Source organism: Balaenoptera physalus (assembly GCF_965194825.1).
Source record: "Balaenoptera physalus genome assembly, chromosome: 3".
In the NCBI taxonomy this organism is placed as follows: Eukaryota; Metazoa; Chordata; class Mammalia; order Artiodactyla; family Balaenopteridae; genus Balaenoptera; species Balaenoptera physalus.
In genome coordinates, this window is record NC_138890.1 from 163,312,296 (window position 1) to 163,338,426 (window position 26,131).

General features: G+C 44.4%; 2 protein-coding genes across 6 annotated transcripts in view; both read left to right on the forward strand.

Annotated features, from left to right (window-relative positions):
* The window catches only part of RETREG1 (reticulophagy regulator 1), a 125,459-nt gene extending 122,870 nt beyond the window's left edge, over positions 1-2,589 (forward strand). For all 3 annotated transcript variants that reach the window (XM_082453810.1, XM_082453811.1, XM_082453812.1), the window contains one exon: positions 357-2,589. In XM_082453810.1, coding sequence (XP_082309936.1) covers positions 357-850 — 494 coding nt within the window. In that variant the 3' untranslated portion in view covers positions 851-2,589. The remainder of the gene's footprint in view (positions 1-356) is intronic.
* An 8,997-nt stretch (positions 2,590-11,586) lies between these two features.
* Positions 11,587-25,888, forward strand: ZNF622 (zinc finger protein 622). 3 transcript variants are annotated; one of them, XM_082453786.1, is made up of 6 exons: positions 11,598-12,315; positions 12,986-13,252; positions 13,470-13,632; positions 16,761-16,873; positions 23,862-24,005; positions 25,537-25,816. In XM_082453786.1, exons 1-6 carry the CDS (start codon positions 11,706-11,708, stop codon positions 25,662-25,664), a joined length of 1,425 nt encoding a protein of 474 aa, XP_082309912.1. In that variant the 5' UTR covers positions 11,598-11,705; the 3' UTR covers positions 25,665-25,816. The 3 variants fall into 3 exon arrangements, with proteins under 3 accessions (XP_082309913.1, XP_082309914.1, XP_082309912.1); XM_082453788.1 differs by lacking the exon at positions 23,862-24,005 and having other exon boundaries at positions 11,592-12,315; XM_082453787.1 differs by lacking the exons at positions 16,761-16,873; positions 23,862-24,005 and having other exon boundaries at positions 11,587-12,315; positions 25,537-25,888.
* Positions 25,889-26,131: the final 243 nt, after the last annotated feature.

Genomic DNA, 26,131 nt, shown 5'->3' on the forward strand with positions numbered 1-26,131 from the left:
AAAATTTATGGGCTTCCCTGGTGGCACAGTGGTTGAGAATCTGCCTGCCAATGCAGGGGACACAGGTTCGAGCCCTGGTCTGGGAAGATCCCACATGCCGCGGAGCAACTAGGCCCGTGAGCCACAACTACTGAGCCTGCGCGTCTGGAGCCTGTGCTCCGCAACAAGAGAGGCCGCGATAGTGAGAGGCCCGCGCACCGCGATGAAGAGTGGCCCCCGCTTGCCGCAACTAGAGAAAGCCCTCGCGCAGAAACGAAGACCCAACACAACCAAAAATAAATAAATAAATAAATAAAATAATTAAAAAAAAATTTATTATGGTGCTTAAGCATGAACTTCTGTTCTACATTTCACAGATCTTGACCGACCTAGTGAGGAAGTTTTCTCTCGAGACCTTTCAGATTTTCCATCTCTAGAAAATGGCACAGGAACAAACGATGAAGATGAATTAAGCCTTGGCTTGCCCACTGAGCTCAAGAGAAGAAAGGAGCAGTTGGACCGCGGTCCCCGACCCAGCTCAGAGAGGCAATCAGTGGCTGGTCTCACCCTTCCTCTGAGCGGTGACCAAACCTTCCACCTGATGAGCAACCTGGCTGGGGACGTCATCACCGCGGCGGTGACTGCCGCCGTCAAAGACCAGTTAGCAGGCATGCAGCAAGCACTGTCCCAGGCTGCTCCCAGCGCAGGGGAGGACACAGACGCGGAGGAAGGGGATGACTTTGAGCTGCTGGACCAGTCAGAGCTCGACCAAATTGAGAGTGAATTGGGGCTTTCACAAGACCAGGAAGCAGAAGCACAGCAAAAGAAGAAGTCTTCAGGCTTTCTTTCAAATCTACTCGGAGGCCATTAGTCTGGGAATCAGCTTGTATGACAGAGCACAGATAAACTACCAAAAAAATTCAAACAAGCAAAAAAAGAAAAAAAATGAAAAAAAAACTTTTCGAACTGTGAGCTTTACTGATTACTTTAGAATTTTTTTGGCCTTTTTTTTTTCCCTTCTGCAGTGAGTTAATTGGATATATATCAGCTGACACTGATAGATTGATATTTCTCATAGTTATTTTTATGTAATGCGCATGGATATGAACTTTATATATATGTATATATATTTACTGTGTTGTCAGAGTTGAATATTAGAGGTTGTTTTTAAAGCAAAATGAAAACACCCAATTATTGAGATCCTCCCGTTAGTATTCCTTATTTTTTCTTCACAGTTAGTTTTTCAAGCATGCAAAAACAGTTTATTGTAACTCGCTGAAATATTAACAGTTAATTGTGAAACATGCTATATTGGCTCCTTTGTTCCTAATACTTCGAAAGAGTCAAAAAATTTTGGTAGATTTTGACGTAAAAAGACAAAAATGATCAAGGTCACTTTGGTTGAAGGACTTGGGAGATACTGTTAAAATTCATTTCCTAGGAAAAAATTTGAAAATATATTTAACTACGTTGGATGGGCTAGTACATTTCCATGTTATTTTTGCAGTTATAGACTTTAGGCTTCCTTGTAAATGGCGTGCTCGATTGAGTGCCAGCTCTAGTCTTGCAACAGGTGGTATTAACCCATCGAAAGCAAGTAATTAGATATCATGTAGATGGTGGTTTCGATGTAAGCAGAGATCGGGCTGTGCTTTGTTGTTCAATTGTCATATATTTGTGATAGGGATGTTGTGAGTGCAGATCTATTCTGCCTGCTCAGAACTAGGTTAAACCTCATCTTTCATATTATGGAAAAAGTCTCTTAAAATTGTGAAATTAGTTCCTGGTATGTTCTATGAGTGATGTGGTCATCAGCCGTAGAGAAACGAGAACTGTTTTTGTAGTCTGACTCTCATGCAGGAGAGAAACTTGCTTGGTTTTCAAGTGTATTTATTTGCCATAGAAGTCTAAATCTGTAATCTGTTTCTTCTTAGGAAGCTAGAATATATTTTTCCTTTATTTTAAACTTTTTAGATCACTTTTAAATAACCAAATTCGACTTAGGTGTTTAACAAAGGACTAAAGAGCAGAAATCAAGCTAATTTTGTTTTTGTGATAGAAACTTTTAATAGTGTTGAGGGACCATGTCAGCAACTACCAACCATCTCTTCAATCTTCAGGTACAGCTGGCATTTTGACAGATGCACACAGACATCTGAGCCCCTCAGAAAGGAAGGATAATCCAAGAATATAGGACATCTGTGGTCCCCTCCCTTTACTTTATCCCTTCCCTTATATGTCTAAAGAGTAATGATAGGTCATCTGACATTTTAATGTAGCATCTCTTATTTATTTTTTCTTTCTGAGGTATTAAAATATCTAGACTGAACTTTGCCAAATATTAAAGGGAGAGAAGTTACTGCAGACTCTGAACACTTGCTTTTCGTGATTGACGATGCTTCTATGTCATTGGTACCTCTTGACTGTGTTTGATGTCCTTTACTGATACAAAGTGAGCCTGTGCCTTCCTTATCTTGCCCGTTTCGTTTACAAATGAAAACCTGGTGTTAGATCTATGAACTGTGTGGGTTTGCAAGGAATATACCTGAATTCTATTTCAGTAAGAGTTTCTGGACATGAAGAAAAATACAGTCATGTATTTATAAAATAGTTTGTTACCGGGTTTAATTTTTTTTTTACGTGTATGTTTCTTCACTTAAAAAATATTCTTGGCCATGAAGTCAGAAAGTTTAAAGGTCTTTTCAGCTTCTTCATTGAGGGGAAAACAAGAAGTTAAAAACTTAAGTAATTAAAGAATGTGTTACAAGTCACTGGACAAGCTTACAAGGAGATAAACTCACGATCTGATGGAATGAACAGTAAAGCTAGAATCAGATGTTATACACTATAAATTAAAAGGGGTTTGGGGAGGTTGTTAGGGTAGAAAAATGTGTTACAGCCCTATGGTGGAGACATACCAGCTCTCTGTGGACAGTAGGATTATAACCACACATGCACTTCAGTAGTATTTGTTCCAGAATATATGTGGCTATAAATTTACACAATGTAATAATGGTACTCTTAATACTATCAAACATAGGGATGTCAAGGGGTTTCGTTTTGTGTGTGTGTGTGTGTGTGTGTGTGTGTGTGTGTGTGTGTGTGTGTTTGGCAGGGGGTAGGGTGGGGGGAACATTATATATAGTCCTGTTTCTGGCTTTAAGATGTACTAGCAATAAACCCTGTGATTGATTCAGTACAGTGGGAAACTACAGATTCCTTACCATGAGAATTTATACAGTCATTAAAATGTGAAGCATGGATATTTCTTAATTGTAGAGGAGCTGTAGAAAGATGTTTTGTTCACTTCCTGTAGGAAATGCTGAGCAAAACCATACAATGGGAAAAGCATACACTGATCATGCATTTTGATCTGAAGCAATAAAGCAGGGCTGAAGTTCAAGCTTGTTTTGGAAGGTCAATCCAGGCTTAAAGCAATATTTATATTCTCATTCTGAACATCTTTACTTTTTTTCTACCCTAAAAACCTTCAGAAGTGATTTTTTAAAATTGCTCCCTCCCCAGTTTAGTAGAATGTTAGGAAAAGAAACTTTTATGAGGTTTGGCAAGTGGCAAACGTCCTCAACGTATTTTGGCATCTCACTCTTATATCTGAAATAAGTGCGACTTTATTCCTTTCTAAAAAGTGGCAAGTGCCAGCATACTACTGATTTTAGGCCAGAAGCAAATCTACATTTAAGAAAAACGCGATTTAAAAGTTTTCCTTTTCTGTTTATACCTTAGGTTGATGTAGTTCCTTATACTGCTCTGGCTATGTTAGTTATGAGATAAGAAATTATTTTGAAAACGCTTCCTAAACTACTACCCTTCCTAAACTACATATGTCACAGGTCATGTGTATCACAATGAAGACACAGTCTCTGAACTATATTTTTGTATATTATTCCTCCTTTTCCACTGAAGCATTTAAGGTAGGATGGGATGTCAGAATTATGAGTTCTGGTTCTGATGTTAACATTATGACCCTAAGACACAATGTCAAGTCACATAGCATCTCAAACCACCACCTCAGTTTCCCCAAACATAAAATTAGGAAGCTAATTCCTATCCTCTCACACAGGGATGTTTTGAGAATGAATGAAAAAAAAATGTCTGAAGCATTTTCGGGGGGAAAAAATGCTGTATAAAACGAAGATAGCGATCTTGGGCTTCCCTGGTGGCGCAGTGGTTGAGAATCTGCCCGCCAATGCAGGGGACACGGGTTCGAGCCCTGGTCTGGGAGGATCCCACATGCCGCGGAGCAGCTGGGCCCGTGAGCCACAACTACTGAGCCTGCGCGTCTGGAGCCTGTGCTCCGCAACAAGAGAGGCCGCGATAGTGAGAGGCCCGCGCGATGAAGAGTGGCCCCCGCTTGCCACAACTAGAGAAAGCCCTCACACAGAAACGAAGACCCAACACAGCCAAAAAAAAATAAAATAAATTAATTAAAAAAAAAAAACAAAAACGAAGATAGTGATCTTTTTCCTATTTCAGCTAAGCCATCTTTTTGAACATTAAAGAAAAGTCAATCAACAAGAACCTGCTTACAAAAAACTAAAGTTCTTTTAATGGGCCTAGCATGATATTGGCCTCATAATCCAATAAATCCTGTAGAATAAAAGGATAGACAGTGTTGCCAAATTGTCTGTTATTTCATTTGACTCTGAAACATGTGTAAGGTTCTACATTAGTTATTGTGAATGGTTCTAACACTTCCTGGCTGTGGGACAGAAAGTCACCTAACATCAGTACTTGTTTCCTTCACCTATAAAATTAAGATAAAGCACCTTCCTCATAGTATGTTATAAGGATTAAATGTCTAAGACTGGGGTTGGCAAACTACCACCCATGGGCCAAATCTGGCCTGCCACCTGTTTTTATGGAATATTTAAAAATATAATTTTCTTTTTCTGGACTTCCCTGGTGGCACAGTGGTTAAGAATCTGCCTGCGAATGCAGGGGACATGGGTTCGAGCCCTGGTCCGGGAAGATCCCACATGCTGCGGAGCAACTCAGCCCGCGAGCCACAACTACTGAGTCCACATGCCACAACTACTGAAGCCCGCGCGCCTACAGCCCGTGCTCCACAACAAGAGAAGCCACCGCAATGAGAGGCCCGCGCACCGCAATGAAGAGTAGCTCCCGCTGGCCACAACTAGAGAAAGCCTCCTCGCAGCAACGAAGACCCAATGCAGCCAAAAATAAATAAATAAATTTAAAATATATATATAAATATTTTAAAATAGTTCCAAAAAACCCAGAAGAATATTTTATGACATATGAAAAATACATGAAATTCAAAATTCAGCATCCATAAAGAATGTTTTATTAGAAGAGGGCCACACTTATTTATGTACTGTCTGTGCATCCTTTTATGCTAAAACAGATAAGTTGAATAGTTGTGATGAAACCATAGGCCTACAAAGCCTAGTATATTCACTATCTGTCCTTTTATAGGAAAAGTTTGCCAATCCTTGGTCTAATATGTAGAAAACACTCAGTTACAGTTAGGGTCCTGTGTAATCCTCATGACTACAATTAAGTGGTATTAAGAGCTTTTCTCAGAAGGATGGGGTCAAATAAATTGTCCAAAGTCACACAACTACTAAGAGGAAAAGCCAGTTTGACCCCAAAGCCTATCCTCTTTCTAATATGTCACACTACCTAATATTTTTCATTTTTTAAAAATACATTAAGAATGATCATGTTTATGGGCTTCCCTGGTGGCGCAGTGGTTAAGAATCCACCTGCCAATGCAGGGGACACGGGTTCGAGCCCTGGTCCAGGAAGATCCCACATGCTGCGGAGCAACAAAGCCTGCGAGCCACAACTACTGAGCCTGCACTCTAGAGCCCGAGAGCCACAACTACTGAAGCCCACGCGCCTAGAGCCCGTGCTCCACAAGGGAAGCCACCGCAATGAGAAGTCCGTGCACCACAACGAAGAGTAGTAGCCCCTGCTCGCCACAACTAGAGAAAGCCTGCAAGCAGCAACGAAGACCCAATGCAGCCAAAAATAAATAAATAAATAATTTTAAAAAAAGAATGATCATGTTTGTAATAGTTTAACAGAATTTCACTAAATATTAAAGATTGATTTTATTTGATTTAGATTAATTTTTCTTTTTTCAAAGAATCCACAAACCAGCTGATCGAAACTGTTTTAAATGCTGCAATAACCAGATTTTGCTATAAATTTCAATCCCTTGTTAATTTAAGAAAACTTTGCATATCTAGATATCCAAAAACTAAGAGGTAGTAAAATGTTTTTAAATTGTTTATTAAAAATCATAATGCTGGGCTTCCCTGGTGGCGCAGTGGTTGAGAATCTGCCTGCTAATGCAGGGGACACGGGTTCGAGCCCTGGTCTGGGAAGATCCCACATGCCGCGGAGCAACTAGGCCCGTGAGCCACAACTACTGAGCCTGCGCGTCTGGAGCCTGTGCTCCGCAACAAGAGAGGCCGCGATAGTGAGAGGCCCGCGCACCGTGATGAAGAGTGGCCCCCGCTTGCCGCAACTAGAGAAAGCCCTCGCACAGAAACGAAGACCCAACACAGCCAAAAATTAAATAAATAAATAAATAAATAATAAAAATAAAGGAATTCCTTTAAAAAAAATCATAATGCTTTACTTAACATTTTTATGAACACAGAAGTCATAGAAGTTGTAAATCATTTAATAAACGTATGTTTTATATTCTATATTTATTACTCCCTATAAGCTAACCTCAACTAATCCAATCACCTTCATACTTTTCCCTTTAAAAATCAAGTTGCCACTGCAATATAGGGATGTGGAAAGTAGTATCAACTGACTTGAAGGTGACCTTATTAGTTTTTGTCTTAAATTGTGTAATTATCAAAGATCACCATCCCAGTGTCATCCAAGCTGAAAAAGAACATCATCGTGGGTACTGTCACTTTTACAGTGTGGAGAGTAACTTCAATAATTTGGTAAGTGAATTAGTTTTTAAGAGCTATGTCACAGTACCCAGAAGGAATTCTAATTTCTAGTATTTTCAAAGCTAAAATTTTTTCATGGGCAGACTCAGTTTAAATTCTTTGGAAGAATGATTAATTTGGTAATAAAAATTCTTGATAGTATTATCAGCAGAGTTTAGACAGATTAACGTAATACCCTAGATATGCCATGGAGAAATTTAACTCAAAGGTCTCTTGGCCAAAGGTCTTGCATTTACCAAGGACCTACTGGCTATAAACCTGCTCCTTTCTGATATTTCTCCGGTCAGTTACAGATACTGCTGCTGGATCTATTCAAGGTCCAGTTCAATTCCTCATGCCCATAAAAACTGAAACGCTCTTGGAGTCCCTACTGTTTACCAACTGAAAAATGAACAGCAAACTCTAGAATTCAACTCTTTACCCAGTGATACCTTAAAACTTCCTAGTCTTCTTTCCCCTATCTTTTGCCTCAGGAAAACTAGACTTGTAGTCTTCCTAAATATGTCCCTTATTTTCTCTTCGAGGTGCTCCCGCCCCCTTTTCCACTTGCAGCTGAAGTCCTCATTGTCTCCTCTCTCTCAGGACCCACCCATCTGAACTGTCAACTCCTTAATGAAAACTTTTCTCATCTCCCTAGCTGATGCCATTTTTCTGTTCTAAATACCCAGTGCCCCTTTCTTTGTATTTCATCTTACTTGACCCCATCTTTATTCTATTAGTTAATTGTGTATTTCTTACCATCCTTAACAAAGCAGAAAAAATCTCCTTGAAGACAGAGATGTTTGAATTTAGAACCAGTAGGATATTATATACGAGATATTGTGATTTATAATAAAATACAGATATTTGGTCTTTGTCCCATTCTGGGCCTGGAGCTCCTAAAACCCTTGGCAGGTCTTAAGTGATGAGAGTGATAAAGGTGTCTTTTGTTATGTTGATGAGGTGACTTTTGCAAAGCCCTTAGGTAGCCTAGCGGAGAGGGTGTCACAACCAAAAGTCCAGAGGGAGAGAATCTCTTGTTTGGGAACTTCCTGACCTCACCTTATGTGTCTCTTCATTGGGCCGTTCATTTACATCTTTTAATATCCTTTGTAATAAACGGGTAATCTAGTAAGTAAAGGAGTTTCCAGATTTCTGTGAGCTGCTCTAGTAAATTACTCAAACCTGAGGAGGGGGTCATGGAAACCTGTGATTTATAGCCAGTCAGAAGAAGCACAGGTAAAAACCTGGACTTGGCATTGGCTTCTGAAGTGGGGCCATTGTGGGACTGAGCATTTAACCTGTGGGATCTGACTTCATCTCCAGGTAGAAGGTGTCGGAACTGAGTTGAATTTGAGGACACCCAGCTGGTGTTGGAGAATTGCTTGGTAGTCTGGAAAAAACACCCACGTTCCTGGAGATAGGTAGCATGGGTGAGAGGTGATAGGAGATACTGAAAACCAGGCAAAGGAATTTAAACTTCTTCTGTGGGCAACAGGTAACCCTTCTTGAACACAAGGAGTGACACAAGAGGAAACATGGCTGAGAGGAATTAGTGTGATTATCTCTATGTGATGTAGGGTAGACTAAGAGGAAAGAGAAGGCTCCCCAGGAGACTGCAGTAGAATTGCAGCCCATGGGAAATTTAACACGGTGGAGAAAACAATGTCCCTTTGAAGAGGAAAAGGAAAGAACCCGTGGAGAGTTCAAAGATGCTGAAATGGGTCATGGAAATGGATGGGAGGAGGCAGGGAGGAAATAATGACCTGAAGAAGGAACAGATGCTTGAAGAACCATATGTGAACGATAATTGGAAAGAGAAAACAGAAGTTCTTTACTTAATATAACCATTCTCTGCTTTAATTTTAGAGACGCTTGATAATATACATTATTTTGCTTATCCCTGTTGAACAAATTACATTTCTTAAGATGGGTATCTGTCCAGAGGACTCAGCTATTTTAAAAGATTTTGTAATCTAAAAATCAAGTTGTCTGGAATAAAAATCAGCACCAGACTTAACTTGCACTAGAAAAGATGTGTTTAACAAATACTGAACAATCTATGTGCCAGCACTGTTCTAGCTTTGGGGTACACGGCAAGGAAAGGAGTCCCTGTCCCCATGGAGCTTGTACTCTGGAGGTGGATGACTAACCTATAATGGGACTGACTATCCTCGTTTGCCCAGGATGGAGGGGGTTTGTCAGATGCAGGACTTTCAGTGCTAAAACTGGGAAATCAGGGACGAACAACAAATGCTAGTGGTGGCCCATTTCCCTAAATGGCCCCCAAATGACACCCCATTCATGCCCTTACAAAGTCCCTCCCACAATAAACAGAGCTGACTTTCCTAAGTAACAGCATATCGTAGAAATGACCCTGTGTGACTTCCAAGGCTAGGTCCTAAAAGACATTGTGGCTTCCACTTTGCTTACTTTTGGGGGAAGCCAGTAACCATGTTATGAGGACACTCAAGCAGCCCTAGGTAGAGGTCCACTCAGTGAGGACCCCAGAGCTCTCGCTGTCAGTGTGTAAATGAGCCTCTTCCAAGGGGATCCTCCAGCCAGAGTCAAACCTTCCAGCTGCGGTCAGACCTTCACACGATCAGCCCTGTCCCCCCGGAACTTCACGAGACCATGAGCCACATAAACTTCCGACTTACAGAAATGGAAAGAAGCAAAGTTTGTTGTTTTCCTGCTAAATGTTGGGGTAATGTGATATGGAGTACTAGATGGCTAGTACAGTGCTACTGAGGAAAGGTCTGCTTAGGAAAGACTGATGAGTTGGGGGTAGGCACTACTGTGAAAAGAGGGTGTGGATAGGCCCCTCCTGTAAACGCATTTGGGCAGAAACCTTCAAAGTAAGGGAGCAAGACAGCAATAGTCGATCCATGCAGAATAGTAAAGGATTTCTGAGACTTAGTACGCATCTGAGACGAAAGATGCTTGCTTAGCCTTGTTAGAGCAACATCAAGTGTCAGTGTGACTGAAGTGGGGTGAGCAGAGTGGGGCAGGGGGTGTGACAGGCGGTCAGAGGAGGCGGTCTATTCCTAGAATAGAAAGGCAATCCTCTTGGTCAGTTTGGGCTGCTATAACAAAATATCACAGACTGGGTGGCTTATAAACAACAATTTTTTTTCCTCACAGTTCTGGAAGCTGGAAGTCCAAGATCAGGGTGCCAGCATGGTCTGGTGAGGGGCCTCTTCCTAGTCTCAGACTTCTTATTCTATCCCTTTCTGGGTCTCTGAGGTCTATGTGCTCACAATCTAATCACCTCTCAGAAGTGCCACCTCCTAATACCATCACTTTGGGAATTCGTTTGTCAATATATGAATTTTTTTTTTCTTTTTGAGGGGGGTGGCACAAACATTCAGACCAGAGCAGGAATGTGTTTGTACTTTATTCCCAGTCAGGGGAAGCCACTGAAGGTTTTCAGCAAGAAGAACAATGCGACTTAACCTACATTTTAAAAAACGTCGATATCTTCTTTGGTGCTATGGGCCGCTTGGATTTTAAACATGCAATGTCCAATTCTGAAAAAGGACGGACTGGTTCAGCTAGGCTGCACAGACGAGTGTAAGAACTCCCTACGCCTTTAACATTCATGCTTCCTATAGAACCGGGCTGCTACGCATGACATGACATAGTTAACTAAGTACCGGACACGAGGCTCGTCTGAACTGAGGTGTGCTGTTAATTGTAAAATACGCTCTGGAATCCCAAGATTTAGTACCAACAAATGAAGGTAAAATGTCTCACTAAATCTTCTGGCTTGATTACATGTTGAAATGATAATATTTTGGATAGACTGGCTTATATGGCCATCTTACCTCTGTCTTTCCGCTTTAATGAAAACGTGGCTACTATTAGATTTAAGAGGACCTACTTGTCTGGGATTCTATTTCTACTGGGCAGAGGCTGGGCTGGGCTGGGCTCTGCGCTCCAAGGTGCAAACTATCCATCCAGGAGTTTCCCCTGCGCCCCTCCCGCCCCGGTAAGGCCGAGGCTCTGGCCGGGAGTCTCCGGTTTTCCTGTGAGTTCCCTCAGCCTCTAACCCGAGTCTCCGGTCCGACCCCCAGGCTGACCAGCATCCCTGGCTTTCGTGACACCCACTCCCCGGGCTGCAGGGGTGCAGGGCGCGGACCTCAGAGAATCCAGACGGTCGGGTGGTCGCACGCATCAGTCCTCCCGGCTCCCCAATCCTCCGTCCCGCCCCGCTCGGTGGTCGCCTTCCCAGCACCACGCCTCACAGCACAGCCAAAAAGGACAGTAACCTGCGGGGACGAGGCCTGTCGATCACACCCAGCTCAGGGCAACACCCACCTCGGTCGACTCAATGAACACCTATTACTTCTGGTCAACCCAGCTCACGCGATTCCACCGATCACACACCTCGCGGAGACGGAAGCAACAATCACCTCAGGCCCATCCAATCACCACTCGTCTCAGGCTCATCCAATCACCACCCGTCTCAGGCCCATCCAATCACAACCCTCCTTACGCCAACCCAATCAACACCCACCTCAGGCCGACTGGGCGGGACCGGATCCCTCCCGGCCTTCCCCCACTTCCCCGGGGCCTCTGGCCTCTCAGCGGCGGGGGCGTGGCTACAGGTCGGGAGGCGGGACTTCCTGTCCGGCCGGGAATAATTCGATCCAGTCCGGAAGTCAGCTCGCAGTGTGGTTCTTCGTGGGCCTTGAGGCCTACGGTCTGGGTGTCTGGTGGGGTCAGGGCACTCAGTGGTCGCTAGACTGCTGCCTCGGTTCGCCTCTTATTTCCCGGCTGGCGATGGCGACCTACACCTGCAACACCTGCCGGGCGCTGTTGGACGACACGGAGGCGCAGCGGGCCCACTACAAGACGGACTGGCACCGCTACAACCTGAGGCGCAAAGTGGCCGGCATGGCCCCGGTCGGCGCCGAGGGCTTCCAGGAGCGGGTGCGGGCGCAGCGGGCCCTGGCGGAGCCGGAGAGCAAGGGCGCGGCCACCTATTGCACCGTCTGCAGTAAGAAGTTTGCCTCCTTCAAGGCCTACGAAAACCATCTGAGGTCCCGGCGGCACGTGGAGCTGGAGAAGCAGGCGGTGAGTCGGCAAGTGGCGATCCTGAATGAGAAGAACTTGGAGAAAGGGCTGGGCGTGGACAGTGTGGACAAGGATGCGGTGAACGCGGCCATCCAGCAGGTCATCAAGGCTCAGCCGTCCACGTCTCCCAAGGAGGCGGCCCCAGCGCCCGAGGCGGAGTCCCGGAGTCCCGTGACCGTGGCCGCTGGAGGACGTGGGACTCAGCAGCGAGACCCGGCCGAGAAACCTCCCCGGCTGCAGTGGTTTGAACAGCAGGCGAAGAAGTTGGCCGAACGGGACGGGGAGGAGGAGAGTGAGGAGGACCTGGATGCAGATGGTGGGGGCCTGTCTGGGGGGCGGGGCGGGGGACGGGGCTGGTCCTCAAGCTTCCAGTTTATCTTTGAGGTTGGAGGAGGGAGGTGTCCGTTTTCAGGTGAAGGTGATGCGTGAGGCTGTTTCCTTGGTTTCTGAAGTGGCTGGTGTGGCCAGCACCCCCACAGGGCGTTTTGTGTGTTTAGTTCACTGCTGTCGATTCAGGGACTGAAACCTTAACGGGGGGTGGGGGGAATAGTTATTTGGTAAATATTTGTAGAATGAAGGGATGCCTTCTCTGTTGAAGAAGGAGATTGTTAACATATGCAAAAGGAGAACATAGTACCCTCACACCATGTGCTGCAGAATGTTTAATTCCATTGGGTTTCTGGGCATGATGGCTTTGCTTTGAGTTTAATGTGCTCAGAATCAGCTAGCTAACTTGCAGTGTGAGGCTGGAGCCAGCAACCTAGGCTTCTTGACTTAATGAGCTATTTTCCCCTCATCCCACTGACACTGATTGCATGCGTTCATATGTGCATAGGAAAGGAGCACGTGCTTCCTTCAAGGGGTTTACTGTGCGCTGAAAAAGAAAGATGAAGGCATTCCTTAGCCATGCCGACCGGTGTGTGGTGGGCGACTGGCTGACTTTGAGATCTTCAACTAACTTCGTGTTTCAAATCTCTGGCTTGCAGACTGGGAGGATATCGATTCTGATGAGGAACTGGAATGTGAGGATGCTGAGGCCACGGAGGAGGAGGAGGAGGAGGAGGAGGAGGCAGAGGAGGAAGCGGCTGGAGGCAGCACCCCGCTTGGTGCCATCCCCGTCACGGACTGCTTATTTTGTCCCCATCATTCGAGCTCCCTCACGAAGAATGTGGCTCATATGACTAAAGTCCACAGCTTCTTCATTCCTGATGTAGAGTATCTTTCAGATCTTAAGGGACTGATTAAATATTTGGGTAAGTTCAGTCGTTTTTTTTTTTTTTAATGACAAAATACCACATTATTGGGGGGCATTAGTTTGGGGCTTCTCCTCAGTCTTGGATTGAATGACCGGCCGATTCTGTGAAAATCAGAAACCTGATGGCTGTTTTTTGAATTGTGGGCATAGACAGTGAGCTCTAATCTGGCTGCAAAAAGCTGCTTTCATATTTTTTTCTCAACTTATTTTTCCAGGAGAGAAGGTTGGTGTGGGGAAGGTTTGCTTGTGGTGCAACGAGAGGGGGAAGTCGTTCTACTCCACGGACGCTGTGCAGGCTCACATGAATGACAGGAGTCACTGCAAGCTCTTCACAGATGGCGATGCTCTTTTGGAATTTGCAGACTTCTATGATTTTAGGTAAGTCTGGTTTGTAATATCGAGCGAAGCCAGCTGATCACATTTGCATTGGATTTGCATGTGCCCCTACCTGGTAACTGTGTCTGGCTCTGTCCAGTGTCGTATTCTTCATACCTCTTAGCACACTTTTTTAGGAGGTAGTTATTTCCTCTCATTCTTTAGATGAGAAACTGAGTATCACAGAGTTAAACACACATGTCTGACCAAGAGAAGATCTCAGGCCCAAATTGTCAGTTTGTGTGGTTTGAAAACTTGTTTTTGCTTGTTGTGGTTTCCATGGTCAGAAGTTCAGTTTTGCCAGTTACCTCAGGAACAGAGGCAGGGAAGTTAGGCTTCACACCTTGGTTTCCCTGAGAGCCCTTGAATCACAGGCCGTCTCCTAAGGGGCTTGAGCTGGTGGCTGCACCAGCCCTGTCCCAATCACTTGTTGGTGAAATTATTCCACCTTTACCTAGAATCTTGACTATTCCATACATCCTGCAACGAATCCATGCTAGGAATTCTGGAACAGCTGGTTCTTGGTGTCAGTGTGCCTGTGACCTAGCACAGGTGTGCTCTGCGAGCAGGTGTGTGTAATGACCATGCCAGGTGTGCCAAGTCCACCTAATACAGGTGTTCAGGAAAGTCCTGGTCTTTTAAGTTGTCCTTTTGCATTTTCCTCCTGACTCCTCAGTTCTCACTTGTCCTGACAGAGAGTTTTTCGTTATAGCCACTTTGGTGGCTCCGTAGGGGTATCCACTGTGGTTTTAATTTGCATTTCCCTGATGGGGACCGATGTAGTTGAGAACCCTTTGCATACTAATTGGCCAGCTAGCTCATCTCTTGTGAAGTGTCTGATCAAGTCTTTTGTGTGTTTTTCTGTTGGGTTATCTGCCTTACTATTCGCATTTTAGTGTGCGTTTCTCAAATTATTTTTTATGTGTATTTGTGAATATTTCTAGAAACACAGTGTGCGGTATGATAAATACGACGGTGCTCACATGACTCTGTAATTAAAAATTGATCTAAAAATTTAAATATTGCAGTTTTCAGTTGCACTGCTTACATTTCAAAGCACGTGTGACTGGTCGCAACATAGTTGAACCCAGAAAGAAAATTTCAACCTTATAGAGTTCTACTGGCCTAGAGTTCTCTTCTAAAACATGTTTTTCTAATTGTTAAGTTACCAAGAGCCGCATCCCCAGTCTCCATTCTCTTCCTCTTACTTTCTGGTTTGCAACCTTCCTAAAGAGAATCGAATACTAGGGGAAGGAATTCAGTTACAGGCCATTTGCTCACTCTTTAAAAACCAATTTTAGGTTCACAGCAAAACTGAGCGGAAGGTGCAGCGATTTCTTATAGACTCCTCACCACACAGGCGCACAGCCTCCCTCGTTATCAGCGTCCCCCAGGGGTACATTTGTTACACTTGGTGAACCTATATTGACCCGTCAATTATTACTCAAAGTCCGTAGTTTAGGGTTCGCTTTTGGTGTTGTCCAGGCTATGAGTTTGGACAAATGTACATATAATGACATGTATCCGCCATTAAAGTATCATACAGAGTAGTTTCCCTGACCTACAAATCCTCTGTGTTCTCTGCCGTTCATCACTCTCCTCCACCCCAACCCCTGGCATCTTTAATGTCACCATAGATTTTCCAAAACATAGTATAGTTAGAATCATACAGTATGTAGCCTTTTCAGACTGACTTCTTTCACTTAGTAATGTGCATATAAGGTTCCTCCATGTCTTCTGGTTTGATAGCTCATTTCTTTTTGGTTAATTCCAAAAATATTCCACTGTCTGGATGTAACATAGTTTATTTACTTACTGAAGTACATCTTGGTTGTTTCCATGTTTTAGCAGTTGTGAATCAGACTGCTGTAAACCTCCATTTGTAGGTTTTTGTGTGGACATAAGTTTCAGCTCCTTTGGGTGAATACCAAGCAGCACAATTGCTGGATCCTATGGTAAGAGTATGTTCAGTTTTGCCAGAACCTTCCGAACTGTCTTCCACAGTGGTCGTACCCTTTGGCATTCCCAGTATCACTGAGTGAGAGTTCCTATTGATTCACAGCTTCACCAGCATTTGGTCTTGTCAGTGTTCTGGATTTTGGCCATTCTGATAGGTGTGTGGTAGTATCTCACTGTTTTAATTTGCATTTCCCTGATGACATATGAAGTGGAGCATCTCTTTACATGCTTATCTGCCATGTGTATATCTTCTTGGTGAGGAATCTATTAAGGTCTTTGGCTCATTTTTTAATCGGGTTGTTTATTTTCTTACTGTTGAGTTTTTTTTTTTTTTTTTTTTTTTTTTTTATTATTTTTGGCTGCGTTGGTCTTCATTGCGCGCAGGCTTCCTCTAGTTGTGACGAGCGGGGGAAACTCTGTTGCGGTGCGCGGGCTTCTCATTGCGGTGGCTTCTCTTGTTGCGGAGCACGGGCTCTAGGCGCGCGGGCTTCAGTAGTTGTGGCTCGTGGGCTCTAGAGCGCAGGCTCAGTAGTTGTGGCGCACGGGCTTAGTTGCTCTGTGGCATGTGGGATCTTCCCGGACCAGGGATCAAACCCGTGTGCCCTGCATTGGCAGGCGGATTCTTAACCACTGTGCCACCAGGGGAGCCCTTACTGTTGAATTTTAAGGGTTCTTCCTGCATTTGGATAACAGTCCTTTATCAGTTGTGTCTTCTGCAGATATTTTTCCCAAGTCTGTGTCGTGTATTCTAATTCTCTCGACATTGCTTTTCACAGAGCAGAAGTTTTTAATATGAATGAAGTTTATCTTATCCATTTTCTTTCATGGATTGTGCTTTTGGTGTGGTACCTAAAAAGTTGTCAGCAAACCTTAAGTCATCTAGAATTTGTCCCATGTTATCTTCTAGGAGTTTTTATGCATTTTACATTTAAGTCTGTGGTCCACTTTAAGTTCATTGGTATTTTACTACAGAAAAATTTTACTACAGAAAAATGCTAACAAGTTGTTTTTGCCTTCAAAATCCTTCAGCTGGCAATTTCTGCATCTATTTTTCCCTGTCCCCCGACCCCTTTAGGTAGCAAGTGGGTTTTTCACATTGACAAATAAAATGTATGTCTTTTAGTTAAATTTGAGGTATTGGTCTGTGTATTAATGCCGTTCCATGGTTCCAGGAGTAGCTACCCAGGTCACAGGGAAGGGGAGGACGCCGACGAGACTGAGGAGTCGCCCCCAGAAAGGGCCCTGGAGTACGATGACGACACCATGGAGCTGCTTCTCCCGTCCGGTGAGCGCACGCGTCCAGAACACGCGGCTTCGTGCTGCCGAGATGATCGGGGAGGCGGGTTCCCGTCGCTTCCCTTCCACGCCGAGGGGAGACCCTACAGCTTCACGTGTGTGTTTGTGTTCCCCTGGACGAGGTGAACTCTGAAGGTTGCCCCGTAGCTCTGTCTTGGCTGTTTTGTTTAAATTGCATCAGTGTTTTCCTCACTTTTGTTGTGATTCATAATGCTTTAATCAGTCATTGCCTTTCTTTTCAATACACAGACCTTTTGTATTCTGTTTATTACCTGTTTTCTTGGCCCCATCCAGGTTTTTCTTGTTAAACTTGACTTTGCTCTTATGCCTTGAACTGATTCCTGTTTCCATGGTGGCTCAGACTTGCACATGTTAGTCTGGCATGGGTGGACCTGACTGACAGCGCCCAGGTTTCCTGTCCGTATTCTGGGTGTAGGGGGAGGCTTGGAGTTTGAATTCTGCCTTCTCCTTTGGGGAACAGGATTCATAATGGCAGGATTTTGTCCCAGATATGAATAGAAGAAGGAAAGCCACGAATATGAGAAGTGTGCAGTATTGTTTACAGTGGTATGCTGAGCTAATAGGAATGGGAACAGCTACAGAAGATGCATTTAAAAAGGACAGGGAATGGGATGATAAGATAATAAGATCCTAATAATACCTCGTATTTTCTGAGCAGTTAGCACATTCAGGCAGATATATTATTTTATCTTTACATCAAGCCTTTGAGTTAGATTCTATTATCCTTATTTGACATATGAGCCAACTGAAGCTTAGACAGGTTGAGTAATCTACTCAGGATCATGGACCTCCTCAGTGAAGCCCTTTCCCCACTCCTCTGCACTGCCTGGGAGATTTGCAGTAATGGTGGGAGCAGGAACAGCCACATTGCCAGTGGAGATGTCTGCCATGAAGAAGCCACCCTGAGGTGCTGCTCTCCACCTGGAATATCACGGCTTAGGTATAGAGAGCTCTGCTTAACCCAGAGTAATCACCTTCTAAGGCTAAGGGCAGCTTTAGACAATGACAGTGAAAGGAAAGTGCAGGCAGAACCTGTCTTGAGGATATAATTCTTCTACAGTGGTAGGAAAGCTGTAATGCAGCAGAATATTGTGGCCTATACAATACGCAGCAGCGAAACAGGCCTAAATATATCACAGAGGACCTAGTCTCATCTTCCCTTGGTGAAAATACTAATGCAGAATCTCAGAAATAAGTTTAATGACTTCTTTTCTAAGACTATTTATTTAGCCCCTTGTTTCATTAGCTTCCCCTTCCTTAACTGGAGACTAAGATCACAGTAGACCTTGAGAAAATGAATGAAATGGTCCCTGCCAGCAGCGTCTGGCATGTAGTAGGATCACTAGGAACGTGGGCTTCATTTTGCAGCAGCTCTGCTCAACAGTGAGCATATCCTATTTTAGAAATATAGTCTATTTGAGAGAAATTTTCATCTGGACTTAAAACGTCTGAAGCTTAAAGACTCCTTAGCTGTCTAGACAACACATTTGCCCAGACCAATCGAGTTTCCTCAGGTTCGCCAAAGCCAAAACTGGGTGTCTTCTCAGGATCTGCTCTTCCTCTCCCTCATCCAGATGGTGACTAATTGCAATTCCTAAATGGCTTTTGGATATTTTTTCTTTTTTTTCCTCCTTGTCTGTGTCACCATGAAAGCTTCCTGTCTGGCCATCTCCAATCTGGTTTCCACTTGACCACCAGAAGGTTCTTTCTAAAACAAACACCAGTCTATTTTCTTTTCCCTCTGGAATTCCCAGGGGGAGCCCTTGCCTTCAGGGTCACTTTGTCACGCAGGTGTCTCGTGCTCTTCCTTTTCCCGCCCACATGCAGTTTCCCTCCTCTGGGCCTTTGCCTGTGCGCTGCCTCTGTCCTCCTCCTCCTCGTCCTCGTCCTGTAGGACTCAAGTTGGGCTCCCTGCTCCAGGAGGCTGTTCTGAGCTCAGTGCCTGCCCTGAGTGAGGAGAGTCGCCTCTGCTCCTGCCCAGCTGTCATGATGTGGCTCTAGCTCCTTTGTGCCTGCTGGCTGCCTTGCCTCCTTCCCCGTTTCTGTGAGGACAAAGCTGGCGTCTTTAATCTCCGCGCAGTGCCTCAGACACACAGGAGCCACGTAAATGTCTGTTGACTGAGTGACTGGTAGGTCGGAGGTGACTTTTAAAAGGAAAGCAAGGTGGCTTCCCCGGGCCTGGCACAGTGCAGGAAAAGCAGAGCAGGGGGAGCCGCTCTGGGCTGCGATGTTGCCTTGGGGGCTGAGAGTCGCATTTGCCTGCAGTCCCGGGCGGCAGATTGCTCTGCCTCTTCGTCATACAGTCAAAGAAGAAAGTGCTGGGGCTTCCCTGGTGGCGCAGTGGTTGAGAATCTGCCTGCTAATGCAGGGGACACGGGTTCAAGCCCTGGTCTGGGAAGATCCCACATGCCGCGGAGCAGCTGGGCCCGTGAGCCACAACTGCTGAGCCTGTGCGTCTGGAGCCTGTGCCCTGCAGCGGGAGGGGCCGCGATAGAGAGAGGCCCGCGCATCGCGATGAAGAGTGGCCCCCGCTTGCCACAACTAGAGAAAGCCCTCACACAGAAACGAAGACCCAACACAGCTATAAATAAATAAATAAATAAATAGAGTAGCTATTAATTTCAAAAAAAAAAAAAAAAGAAGAAGAAAATGCCATGAGATTAACTTGAAGGTCCAATTTCTTGAGTTTTTAAAGCATGAATGTCCTTGCTCACAGCTACATGTCCACGTACCAAGTGATGCTGTTTTAAAGTACTGGATGAAAACCTCAGGGCAGCTCTTAAGGGAGACTGGGAAGTAGTGAGTAAGCGGCTTGGTCTTGGAGTGCTGGGCAATATTGTACTGTTAGACTCTGGAGAGGCTAGACCAGCTGCCAGGTGCTGCCTTACCTCAGCGTTCGTCACTAGCTGTGCAGTTTTTTCTGAGTGTGTGCATTTTCCTGGGGAAACGCTGTAACATCATAAAGTCACCTGTGTGGCCACACAGATTTTTAAATATTTTTATTATTTTATTTATTCGTTTTTTTTAATTAACTTATTTTTTGGCCACACTGCGCAGCTTGCAGGATCTTAGTTCCCCGACCAGGGATCGAACCCGCACCTCGGCAGTGAAAGTGCGGAGTCCTAAGCACTGGACCGCGAGGGAATCCCCACACACAGATTATTTTTTGACTGTGCGGGTAAGTGCACTTTTTCTGGGGAAAGGCTGTAGTTTCTATAAAGCATCTGTGACCTGGAGAAGATTAAGAGCCAAGAATGGAAAAATCTAAATATACAGCATTCACTGCCTTCCTGGGTCTTCTTCACAGATGACCAGCTGCTGAGACCTGATAATAGAATTTGTTTAAATAGCAACAGAACATAGCATTCTTAGTGAATCAGAAGCTACCAATATTTGGAAATTTCTTCCAGCTATACAGTTACATACACTTTTACCGTCTCATGTTAAAAACCAGTCATGCTCTAGTCAGTCTTGGTTATAATGAGACATGACAGTTTTTCGTCCATTGGTTTGCCTCAGTACTGACTTGGGGATTTTGTAATGAACCAAGAAAATAGGAAATCTCTGAATAAACACTGTATACATGTGTAGTGATATTACAACAGTATATTCAGTCACTTGGTTATGTCTTTGAACAAATTTACTCTTCAGAAACTTCCTTGATTATGCTCAGTTATATGACTGGGTCAGCGTGGATGTTAGCGTGAAGCTGCCTTGAGAAGGATTCTAATGTGGAGAGCCTAGGGATACTTAATCAACTACACTTAGCAGAGTCTGCTTTAAACTGGTTTCGAAAGCAGCGGGTAGTTGTGATTCCTTAAATCTAGTTGCTTCAGGTCAAGTAGATGATCCCAGAGGCAGTGACATAGAGCATCCGGTAGAGGGCGCTGTGAGCATTTATTTTGAAGCCTGTGGTCTGGCTCAGTTCCTTCCCTCTCTGCTGTTCAGTTCCTGTGGAGCAAGTTGGTGTGAAAACACATCCAGTTAGCTGCTGACTAGCCAGATGAATCTGTTGCTGGATCCACGAGAGGCACGTAATCAATCTTCTTAGGAAAATTACAGTTAGAGATATCTTCTTTTTCCCTGTCTAATGTCACCCAGTGTTAGGCTATTTGTTAAGTAGGAGTGGAAATTTTTTAAAAACATTTATTTATTTATTTATTTGTTTATTTATTTATTTATTTTTGGCTGCGTTGGGTCTTCGTTGCTGCACGCCGTCTTTCTCTAGTTGTGGCGAGCAGGGGCTACTCTTTGTTGCGGTGCACTGGCCTCTTGCTGTGGTGGCTTCTCTTGTTGCGGAGCACGGGCTCTAGGTGCGCAGGCTTCAGTGGTTGTGGCACGTGGGCTTAGCAGTTGTGGCGCACGGGCTTAGTTGCTCCACGGCATGTGGGATCTTCCCAGACCAGGGCTCGAACCCTTGTCCCCTGCATTGGCAGGCGGATTCTTAACCACTGTGCCACCAGGGAAGCCCTCGGTCTTTTTTTTTAATTGAAGTATAGTTGATTTACAGTTTTGTGTTAGTTTCTGGTGTACAGCAAGTGATTCTGTTTTTTTAATATATATATATATATATATATATATATATATATATATATATATTCTTTTTTGTATTCTTTTCCATTTTGGTTTATTACAGTATACTGAATATAGTTCCCTGTGCTATATAGTAGGACCTTGTTGTTTACTTGTTTTATATACAGTAGTTTGTATCTGCTAGTCCCAAACTCCTAATTTCTCCCTTGCCCACCTCCTTCCTTTCCCCTTTGAGAACCGTAAGTTTGTTCTCTATGTCCGTGAGTCCGTTTCTGTTTTGTAAAGAAGTTCGCTTGTATCATGTTTTAGGTTAGGAGTGACAGTCTTGTAAGCAGTTCTTACTGTGGCGAAAGATAGATGGACCAGTTGTGGCTTCATCATAACTCGGACATTACCCATCTGTTATTTATGGACAGGCACACCGTGTTCTCTAACGAATTTTCCTGGATGAGGGTCTCCCAGTTGAGCTGTTCGCAGCGCATTGTACTTGGTGCTTAGTGTTAGGTGCTCACTGTCGTTGCCACAGGACAGGAGTAACTTTAAACCCTGAATGTTTAGTGTTCTCCTGTCAGGTGTCAGAAACCTTGGCGTTGATTAATGAAACCTTTTCAAGCATGTTTTAAAAGCCAACCTTCAATAATGACGTATTTCTAAATGCTGCTTACGAATGTAAATAAATCGATTTATTAAGTACTAATGACTAGCAGCATTATCATTTAATGATTTTGAGGAAATCATCATTGCAAACTCAGAGCATCCTGACCTACGTTATAAATAGAAAGTCATAATCAGCAGTGCTGGGCTTTCCTGCTAGAGCCTCCATTTAAGAGTGAGTCCTTCTCCATCCGCTGTATCTCACTTATTTCTTGTGGTTTAGGAGCTTTGTTAACTCTTCTGCTGCCAGAACAGTCAGGTCCTGGCAAACATCTTTTCATCCATATTAGTATCCAAAGGCCACATCATCTTTGAATTGAAAGTTTCTTTTTGTCATCTCTTGCGTCTGATCACCAATCAGTCAACTGGAAGTAACCACTTTTCCATATCTGTGTAGAGAGCGAACTGTTACCCAGGTAGCTTGCCAGGTATAGGGACTTGAAACGAAATAACCTGACAGAATTTTTTCTTGCAAGTTAAAACTCTAGATCCTAAAAGTGAATGTAGCCATCTACAATAGTTAACAGTATTCTGTTCATGGTCTTTCTGCACAAAATATTCTGAAAGAAATGATTTTATATATATAAGTGTAAAACTTCCATAGCAGCCGTACACAGGGTTCTACCTGGCTGTATTTCCTTAATTCATTTTCAGTGGAAATAGCTGTTCCGTGCCTTGTGTGTATGCTGTTGTTAAATTTCTGTGCGTTGATGTCTGTCTGGGAGTGTATTTGATTGCTTATGTTCTAGTTAATATTCTTGTGAAAGTATAGCCTGGGTTTAGTAAGCTCTCAGGTGATCTCATGCGGGTGGCCCAGGAGCGCTTTCCGAGAGCCAGGGCTCTGATGGAACCTGGAGCGAGTCATCACTGAAGCCCGCCCCCTTCACTTTCACCTACTGTGAAGCTGAGATCCAGGGGTCAGCACACTTTTCCTGTAAAAGAGCAGATAGTCCAAAGAGTTCATTTCTGAAAACGTGATTGACTGGCATGGTTGTATCAGATCCTTCTCAGTAAGTAAAACCTGGAGAGAGAATTCATCTTAGTCATCTTTTAAAATTACGGTTCACCAGGCGACTTCCGTCATGTAGAAAGCAGTCAGGCAGGGTTTCTCAGCCTCAGCACTGTGGACGTTTGGGGCAGATGATTCTTTGTCTTGGGGGCTGTCCTGTGCATTGTACGATGTTTAGCCGCATCCCTGGCCCCCACCCACTCGGTGTCAGGAGCCTCCCTCTAGCTGTGACAGCCAGAAATGTCTCCAGTCGTTGCCGCGTGTCCTCTGGGGGTAAAATCGCCTGTTTGAGAACCACCGCAATAGAGAATTTAAGCAAAGGAAAAGTGGATTGGTGTCTCTTCTAGGCTCAGACTGTGGCTTGTAGACCTAAACATCAGGGCCATTATCTGTGCTTAATCTTTTTTCTATTAAAAGTTAAAACTCCTTACCTCCTAGGACCCTATTATCTGTATTAGTTGAGGGCAGCTATGTGAATTTCTAGGGAAGCACATTGTAGTACAGATACTGAATTTTTCACCTAACAGTGACTTGCCATTATCTCTGTCTTTCAATGTCTCTACTCTTTGGTTTTCCTTCTTTCATTGTTTAACATGCAGCTTCATCTTTCTTCAGCAGGTTAAAGCGCTGTTTCTTCTGGCACATCCATTTTCCAGCTAGATAAAAGTGAAAATTCTGATTCAGAAAGCCTTTGCTTTTATAGCTCTGCCTTGAAAAACTATCCAACTCAGTGCTTCAGTATTGTTCTTCTGAAAAACAGGTGCCAGAGTGGGTCATCGCTCCTTGATGAGATACTACAAACAGCGGTTTGGCTTGTCACGAGCTGTGGCAGTTGCTAAGAATCAGAAGGCCGTGGGCCGGGTCCTGCAGCAGTACAGAGCCCTCGGATATACTGGCAGCGCAGGTACGTCCATGGGGGCCACAGGGACCAGCCCAGGAGCTTGCATTACACAAAGGGCCTCGGGTGAGGTGGTTGCATTCGCTCTGCCCTTGTGGGTCCTCTCTAGGGGAAACTTACCTTCTTGGCTCTGGGGGCTTCTATGACCACTTGAGACATTTATGGCAATAAGCCCAAAGCTCCATGACTTAAAAGCTTTGCATTCCCTAGCACAGTAACTATTTTAAACCTCATATAAACCATTACCTTTTTCAGGAGGTATAGTTACAAAAATAATTGTTCAGCCATTATCAAAGGTTGAAATTCTCCTGGAGGTTATACAGAGGAATTAAATATCCTTGTGGCAATAGTTTGAGCTGTGAAGTCAAACACGACTTACCTGATATACTTGTAGGTTCTTATACAATGAGTATGAGTAATTTAATTGATTGAAACCTCTGTTTCCTCACTGATAAAGTGGAGATGATATTAATAGGACCTACTTGTAGAGTTGGGCAGGTTGGCTGTCCTAATGCATGTATGACATAGTACGTGCACATAATAAGGCCAGCTGTCAGTTCTTCCTTCTGTAATTTTTTCATAGAAAACTTAGTAAGACTCAGAGAGCTAGAGCAAGCCACTGAAATTGTTAAGCTTTGAAGCATCATCAGAATGAAATTATTTAAATCTATTCTGATGTGTCTGCTGAGTGAAGCTCATTATGCTTGGATCTTCAAGGAGAAAGTCAGTCTACTGAAAACAGTATAGACAGAAGGGCGAGAGCTGCCTTCTGATGGCCTGGAAAGCTTTGGCACCGGAATCCATTGTAAATGGCTCTGTGTTTATATACATGTAGGTTCCTTCACTATGGCTCCCTGTCAGCTGACTTGGGTTTTTAAAATTAATTAATTAATTAATTAATTAATTTGTGGCTGCTTTGGGTCTTTGTTGCTGTGCACGGGCGTTCTCTAGTTGCGTCGAGCGGAGGCTACTCTTTGTTGTGGTGTGTGGGCTTCTTATTGCGGTGGCTTCTCTTTTTGTGGAGCACGGGCTCCAGAGTGCAGGCTCAGTAGTTGTGGCACGTGGGCTCAGTAGTTGTGACTCGCGGGCTCTAGAGTGCAGGCTCAGTAGTTGTGGCGCACGGGCTCAGTTGTTCCACGGCATGTGGGATCTTCCCGGACCAGGGATCAAACCTGTGTCCCCTGCATTGGCAGGCGGATTCTTAACCACTGCGTCACCAGGGAAGTCCCTCTGACTTGGTTTATAGTCTGCCTTTCTCTGTCCCTTTTGGTCAATGGGGCTTCACCTTTTGGGCTTATAGACCTTTTCAGATGATGAAAACTAAAGAGGCTCATCCCAGAAGAATGTATATAGAGAGAAGTTCTGGTATGCAATAAACCCCCCAAGGCCCATTGGATAGAGACCCCAGGTAATAACTCTCGTTTAAATATAAGAACCCACTCACCTGAAACTAGCTTTGATCCTCTGCCAAGTTGGGTCTTCTCTGATCACAGGTCACAGACCTTTGCCTCATCTCTTATCCCCTTTCCAACCCCAGGAGCAGCTCTCGTGCGCCAGCGGGACATGCAGTATGTCCAAAGGATGAAGTCAAAATGGATGCTGAAGATGGGGATGAAGAACAACGCCACCAAGCAGATGCACTTCAGGCCCCAGGTGCTGTTCTGAGTCGGCCGGGGATTGAGCCGTCATCCGTCTCCTGCACAAGCGTCCTCCTTGCCTGGGGACCCGTGGAAGCCGGATTGGACAGCAGACCCTTTTGCTGCTACTTCTCCCTGTACTTCCTCTGTCCTGACCTGATAATAAAAGTCAGAATCATATTGGCTCTCCAGTGTAATTTTTGGACAGGGTTGAAATGTCGTGTTTTTACAAAGTGAGTGCTGTGTCAACTGGACGCAGGCCCTGCGCTTCTCCTGTGGTTGCTTTGTTGTCTCGGCTTGAAACTGATTTAGGGCTGTCAGAATAGTGTGGGGAATTCAAGAGCGGCTTGTCTGCTCCAAACCCGGTGTAATTTTCAGAAGAACACCTTAGCATATCATGGTGCTGGGACCTGTGCAAGGGGGCTTTGAAGCTTCTGGAGAAGCAGGGTTGAATGTCCCTCACTGGAATGTATCATGGCTCCCAAGGTGATGACA